General features: G+C 43.6%; 1 protein-coding gene across 2 annotated transcripts; it reads right to left on the bottom strand.

Annotated features, from left to right (window-relative positions):
• Positions 1–423: 423 nt before the first annotated feature.
• On the bottom strand, positions 424–6,695 carry CREG1 (cellular repressor of E1A stimulated genes 1). 2 transcript variants are annotated; one of them, XM_074900123.1, is made up of 4 exons: positions 6,342–6,694; positions 4,158–4,277; positions 2,672–2,856; positions 424–2,113 (listed from the first exon to the last, which is right to left on the bottom strand). In XM_074900123.1, coding segments are annotated over exons 1-4 (588 nt in total). In that variant the 5' UTR covers positions 6,624–6,694; the 3' UTR covers positions 424–2,112. The 2 variants fall into 2 exon arrangements, with proteins under 2 accessions (XP_074756224.1, XP_074756234.1); XM_074900133.1 differs by lacking the exon at positions 424–2,113 and having other exon boundaries at positions 2,671–2,856; positions 6,342–6,695.
• Positions 6,696–7,639: the final 944 nt, after the last annotated feature.

Here is a 7,639-nt window from a genome sequence, read left to right as displayed (position 1 = left end):
GAGGGGGGGATGTTTAGTGATGGCATTTGTCTACCCAAGTAACCATTAACACGTGACAGAGCCCTGCTTTCCTGGGGGTGGCTGAACACCTGCCTGCTGATGATACAGTCGTTTAGAAATGCAGAAGCCCTAGCCAGAAGAAATAATCAAATAAGGCTTCCTTGTATTTATCTTCATAACTGTTGTTACTTTATGTTCCATTTCACAGTATTAGATGCAGAAATGAAAGTGAAACATGAAGATGCTTGTTTAATCCAAGGAGGGAAAGCCAGGTCTAATAGGGGTATTTCACCATTTATTCTATTATAGCAAGTGGAAAAGACTCCAGAGTGACAGCAAAACACCTCTGAAGAGAGGGTGCTTGTGTTAGAGAGAACAAGAGGGAGAGAAGTATTCTTGAACACACAATAAATAACACTCGACACCACTTGTCAAAAAATATTTTAATTTTAACAGAAGCCCAGCATCATCAGTCTCACACATCAGAAGTTATGGAGTGACCTGTAACACATTCAGGTGTCCCCATGGTAAGGATCAAGTCCATATCAGAGGATCATCTGAGTTTCCACAATTATTATGCCTCATATAAAAATATTTTCCAATTTAGTATTTAATATCAGTGTTACCCATTCAGTATACATTTTTTCTATACTGTAAGTTTTTGTGATCTTAAATTAATTTTCAAGTAGTAGAAGAGAATGGGTTGCATACAGTAACAAGTACCTTTTTTCCCCTTGTGGGGAAGGAAAACTTAGTAAATTACATCAAAAACACTTTCACAAATCATTCCAGGATTTGAGAAAAGTAGTGATATAATAACAACATTAAAATGTAGAAGTGATTTGATATGACTAATTCCACGGTTCTATATATGGATCTGCCTCTGAGAAGTCTAAATTCTCACATTCTTTACTCTGTTAACTAGGCAGTATTTGCTCATTGTAAAATCAACTTAATTGTTCATAACTGCTTTTGGGTATTTGTGAGCTTAGCACAAGAGATGAGGGAGGATGTAAAAAGGTGTTCATTTATTTTTTGCAGTTGTGTGTGGCTTATTTTAACAGAAAATTAATTATGCACACCTTTAATTTTTATTGTCTATAAGTCATGAATCATCTGTGTCATACTGTATTGCTTTTTTCTCACTTCTGGGTTACTAACCCAAAACTGCTGTGTAAGGCTTCCAGAAGCAAAAATCTGCTCAGTTCTACTGTTGATGGTAATACAAGCTGATACACTGCCATTTGATCAGACTAACAAAGCTGATGATTTCAGAAACCTAACCAGAAAACATTTGCCCTTTACAACATTCTCATTAAACTTACAAGCCACTACTCTCCTTATACTAAAGTCAGATACTTGAGGTATTACCACACTGCTTTTATTAAAGACTCGGGGCATATAACCACTGCCAGCTGAAGAGTTACCAAGAACTTCTAATGAGGTATAAGTACAGTTTGCATAAACACGTATCTAAAAATCGTATTCTATAGCACATTCAATATAGGTGGCAAAACAGAAAAATGTCTCAAACAAGTGAGTGTATTAGCGTGCAAAGAACAGAATTTGGGAACTCAGCGTACCATATGCCATTGTAATACAAGCAATGCTTTCCATTCCACAGTCAGATGAGCCATCCTGTAATACTTTGCCATAAAGTTCTAAACTAAACTGGTATTAAAAATAAAATTTAAAAAAATAAACTAGGAGAGTGCTCACAAACAGTTATTATTTAATTAAGGCACTGAAAAGTTTACTGAAAATGGAAGGATTAGTCCAGTTCTAAACACAGCATTTCTGAATGCACTGTCAGACAGACAGACATCTTTCCAGAATCACATCCAATGAATAAAATTTAGTTATGGCTCGTGCACAAAAGTTTTTGAGTATAACATGATTAACATGATTCAAGTTGTACTAGTTAGTGAGAATTTACACTTGCTTCAGAAGGGTTATACAAGCTCATTAACAATGCAAGGTGTTTGATTTTTTGCATTATTAATTAAGCTCTACAACACATAGAAAAAAATCTTTCATGAAACAGCCAAGGTAATTCATTTGTGTATCAAAGTAATTTATTCGTATATCAGCATCACCAAAGATCTTCTTCCACCTATGAGGAGTAAGAATAAGAGTGAAACTGAATGTGTTAAAACGTATTTGAAAGTTTTGAAGGCTTAGTTTTACATAGACAACAGAACACAAAATTCCTCTATACTTCAATATCATGATAGATTCAAAAGCAATTTTGTTCTGAAAATATTAAGCAATATTGCCACAATCCCACTAATACAGCTTCAAAAATGCTGAACAGTCTCACTACTTTCAACTGTTAGATCAAAACATCGTCAGTCCTGCAATTAATTCAAACAGAGGACAGTGACTCTGCCCACTCTATAGGAGCCTTCCTTGCAAGAAACTGTATTTAAACTGAGGTGCAAGTACAGTTAGCCACAGATAGTTCTTTCAATATGACACAACATTGTTAAGTAGGTGGATCCCCTATTCAAACGTATCTTACAATTTCAGCCACTGCATCCAGTAGACTATATAGGGAAAAGACATAAATGTGTATAAAAACCAGAGACAGTAATATATACTGTTAACAATAAGGAGGAGTTTTACAGGCCCCAAATATAATGAGTTAAGCATGCAAATCTTAAGTACTTACTAAGGCTTGACGCTGTAATATTCTTCTGGTGTCACAATTTTCAATCCACCAAAGTAGTCCAGGACCCAAATATTGGTTATGTTGAATTTGGCGAAGAACCAATTATGATCCTTAGGCCAACTTTCCATTTCAGGGTGGCGACTGAATAATGCTTTTTTTGCTAAGCCTGCTTCTGAATCATTCACCTAAACAATAACCAGCAAAATACTACAGTAAGATACAATCATGTGAAGATAAATTTTAGCTAAAAATCCACTGCTGACTGCAGTGTGCTCTGCTTGGTTTAGCCATTCTTGTCCCAAAGGACTCATTACTGTGGCAGAGTCCCCTCATCTTCAGTGTGGTGCACAAATGTACACGAGGCAGACAAAAACTTCAAGGTAGTTGATATTAATATTAAATCAAAAGGGTGCTTTTAAAGTAAGCATGAGCAAGAAAGCACTTCATCAACACAAGAATAAATCTTTCAACAGATCACAAAACAGAGAAGTATGGATTCTTGTTGAATTATTACAGTGCAGTGTTTTAGGTGTAATTTTACCTCCTCTGCACCTGCTCAAACACAAACAGATCCAACTGTGTTCAGACGCATGCAAACACATGCATACAGACACACATATACAGCATTTTATGACAGAATCCACAGAGAAGGGAAGCTGAAATGTGTGACAGCACTTAAGATACAATGTGCAAATGTTTCAAGCGTTATATCAACAAGTTAGAGCTCTGAATATGGTACAAGAGGAACTAAATAAAATCAATAATTCCATTATGGATGAGAAACTCATGAAAGCAATTAAAGGACTGGAGCGTAGTATATAAACAACTGAGGTTTGAAAACACCAAATAAGAATTTAAACTATCATAAGGGAGAGTAATGGTGATTAGTCCTCATCCTCAATCATTATCTTCAATAATGGGATTAAGATGTTCAATGAATAACAAACACATGCAGTTCTAAATTCCTTCTATGGGACACCAAAGTACTGGTGCATGAAAGAATACTGCCCTGGCAGCAATGCCACCAGATAATACAATGTGCTTTTTCTGTCTCCAATACCTGTAACTTTATACCTCGGCTTAATATGTACTTCGGTACAGTTTCAGAAGCGTGTATGTCACACTGCACAGACTAAAGAAGTTAACTGAGCAAAAGAGATGGAAAAACCTTCATGCTTCATTCACAAGACAACTGTCTTAGAATTCTTAGTTTCAGGACAGGTTTAGAGGAAAGAGGGAGACTTCTTTCATCACAGTATTGTCCTCCCAAGTTCCTTGCTAAAGACATGCCAAAAGAGCTCCTCCAAGTATGCAGTGGTAATTTCATTTTCCCCACATAAACTATGAGCTAGCCTTCTGGTATCATGGCACATAACACCTCTTCATATACTTTTACACAGAAACTCTAACCTTTCTCTTCTCCATCCACTAAACAATACTACTTGATGCACACAACCTTGTCCAGTGTCAATTTTCAGCTGCTTACCTTTACAATACTCCCACAGAAGATTATGTGGGCGCAAAGGGGATTCTGGGGATCGTATCTGTGCTTCTTGCAGTAAGGAGTCTGTGCCAAAGACACAGTTAAGGAGGCGTTTGAATTGATCTGAAATGCAAGTAGTAAGACAAGAGGTTTATGTACTTTTGCAAGAAAAATGTCATACCCACCATATTTTCAGCTCCTGGCACTTTATTCAGCTCAGTATTACTGGTAAAAAGAACAAAGCTGCCATCACCTTTTCCTAAGTATAGCTGAAAGCCTGCTCAGATGAGTTCTGAATCTGAAAGACCTGTTTAGAAGTGTGCTTAAGTTTTTTAGCATAAAATGCAAACCTCACAAAATGGCACCCCGTAAAACTCTGAATTCAATATACATATACTTCACATTCAAATGATGAATATTCTAATTCACATGCATACAAGACAGTGCAGAAAACAAGAAGATACGGTGAACATCATGAAGTTAATTCTGGCAGAAGGACAAAGGGTTACTGAAAGGCAACCAAGCTTCACAACTGTTGATATAATGAGTTAAAACAAAACCAAACCACCCCCCCATCAAAACAAGACTCCTGGCTGCCCCCAAACTCATCAGCTCTTTTGAAGTTTTTTTAAGTTCGGTCCTGAGTATTTAAGACACCTAACTTAAGAATTAAAGAGTATGTATCCTACTGTTTTTCTAAAATTAATTTGGTGAACACAGCTTGAAAAGTACTGGTGCAAAACAGGATTGCTTACTGCAGAGCGTCACATAACATTCATTATCTCCCATAAATTCGTGTCATGTAAGTTCATTACTTCCCAGCAAAGAAAGTTCATGTGCTTTGAGAAATTTCATTAAAAGAGCTCATCTCAAAAAAACCACAAAACCCCAAAAATCTAAAAATTCGCTTAAACACTATGCAGAGTACCACTGAACTGATGAAACAGGAGCAACCACCTGACAGATAGGAAGTTGCTTAACTACAAAAAAGCTGACTCATGATTACTCGGCACTATTTCCTACCACACGTCTCCCTGACACGTGACGATCACAGTCAAATGTTTCTGCCCTGTAACAGCGGATTAAGGATCTGCTGAGGAGCCTTCTGAAGGAAAATGTTCCGTTAGCAGTTTATATCATGATTTTTACGTTATTCTGAAAACAAAAAGCTGTAGCTGGAGTGGAGATACCGTACAAGATAAATTAGGCTTTCTACAACACCTAGATATATAATTAAACTACTTTAATGTAGCAAACTAAAACTTGACAGAGAACAAACAAAAAAGGTTTGACAGTAAAACAAAGTCTGAAAAATTTCCATTATTTAAGTTTTGTGTTTATTTGTTTTACTAATACTGTAACAGCTACTAGTACAAAAATTTTTTCTAATACAGGAAGCATACAATTGCTATTTCCCTAACTTTTTGTCACCAAATTTTGACCGCAGCCAAGCAAAAAATCTGAGGCAAGGCCAGTTACACACCTCAGAGCCTCAGCATGCCAGTCTGCTGCTTTTCATCATGTTCTTGCCTTTACGGTGAGCTCCAGAGATGTAATTACTATTCCTTCAGTAGCCTGTCAAGAAGCTCTCTTTGCTCAAGTCCCACGCTGACAATTTCCAGTACTTTTGACCATTTTTGTGCAGCTCTCCCTGTCTACATATTCTGCAGGCCCTCACTTCTCTGGTCAGTGCTTCTGGGAGCTTCAGCTGCTTCTTCTACCAGAGCGCTGCTCAGCAATTTTTCAGACCATGATCAGCAGGAACTTCTTAGGGGGACTACCAAGTGTCAACACGGACAGCACTGCTTATGTTTACGTGTTCAAGGCCTAACAATTGTCACCAGGGTTCACAAAGGAGGTGACATCCACGGAACAGGCGCTTCGCGCCATTACACAGCCTTCAGGAAGCGCTGGTGTAAACCCCGAGTCCTACAACAGGAATTTCAACCACCACTTGCTCCCGGGATGAAAGAGCGGAGGCAACCAAAGAAAATACGACTGCATTAGCCTAACCTGCACGCTTGCACGTCTCCTTTACTGGGGTCACTATTTATACCTGCGGCTTGCTGGAGCCGATTTTTGTAGGGACACCCCGCCTCGTCCCCGTGTCCCGCTGCGGGGGCTTTAAACCCCCGACCCACCGTTGCCCGAGAGAGCGCTGCCCGCGGCCCGGCTGCGCCCGCTCACCTCCAGGTCCTGCACGGAGATCTCCATGTCGGTCAGGTAAAGGTAGGGGACGCCGCTGCCGCTGAACGGCCCGGGGGGGCCGTCGCTGAGGGAGAAGATGTTGGCGAAGGGGCGGCCGCGCAGCCCCTCCTGCGCGGAGAGGGTGGCCAGCGCGCCCCAGTCGCAGTTGTGCAGCACGAAGCGCGCCATGCGGGCCGCCTCCTCCGGCGGCGGGATGGCCCCGCCGGCCGCCGTCAGCAGCAGCAGCAGCGCTGCCGCGCCCAGGACCGGCAGCGCCGCCATGCCGCTCCCGCCGCCACCAGCCACCGACTACCGGCCGCCGCCAGCACCCACGCCCCCTGCCCCGCGCGGGGAGAGGCGGGCCCCCCCGCCTCTCCGCCAACCGTAACGGCCCTGCCCGCCCTGCTTCACCAATGAGGGCACGTCGAGGGGACAATCTTGCGACTGGGAAGCGGTCAGCCAATGGGCCCGCGATGCTCGCTCTCTTCAGCCAATGAGAGCTGGCGGGAGGCGGGGACAATCCCCCCGGTTTACGCCGGTTGTAAACATCTCTGACAGCTCTGCCTCGCCGCCGGGAGGGGAGGGGAAGGGGCGGAGTCACTGAGAGCGCATCAGCCAATGAAAGGCCGCTTCAGGACTCGCTGCCAATCACGTTTCGCGGGCAGCCGGCAGGCGCGCCTCGGCCCCGCCCGGGACGCGGATGGAGCGGGGCTGGAGCCTCCCGCGCTGGCTGCCCGGTCGGGCCGTTCGGCCGCGGCGGGCGCTGGCGGGACGTGGCCCGGTCTGGCGGTCGCGGCTCCTGGCGCCGCACGCGGTGGGTGGCCTGAGGCGGCCCGCGGGGCAGCCGAAGCAGAGGCGGTCCCGCGGGGCGGCTCCGCCCGCCGCCCGGCCCCCTGCTCTGCAAGGTGTGAGTGACGCGGGGTGGGTCACGGCGTCAGCGCGGTGCCCGGCGGGCCCTGTCCTCGGGGCTCGACTGGCCCGGGGCGCCCATCAGACCCAAAGGGGGGTTGTGGCACAGTCGGCCCCTCTGCCCCCGTCTATTTTTAAAACAATTTGTATTGTTTCTTTCCCGGGTTAAGTGAAGGTGGCCCGTCCACCTATTTGTCAAAATTTGGATGCGGCGAGTGATGGAGTATCACCTGACACGACTTGTAATGGTTGAAAGAGAACCCCGCTGAGTTTGTCATAAGTTGGTAGGGACAGCCATCGACTGTTAGGCTCACAGTTCCATGCCTGGCCAAGGTCTGATATGACTTGTGTCTCCCCTCTCTCAACACCCAACTGGGTTGCAATCAGCG

The sequence above is a fragment of the Athene noctua genome, chromosome 1 (genome assembly GCF_965140245.1).
Source record: "Athene noctua chromosome 1, bAthNoc1.hap1.1, whole genome shotgun sequence".
Lineage (NCBI taxonomy): Eukaryota > Metazoa > Chordata > Aves > Strigiformes > Strigidae > Athene > Athene noctua.
Note: the sequence above shows the minus strand (reverse complement) of the source record. Positions and strands in the feature narration are given on the sequence as shown.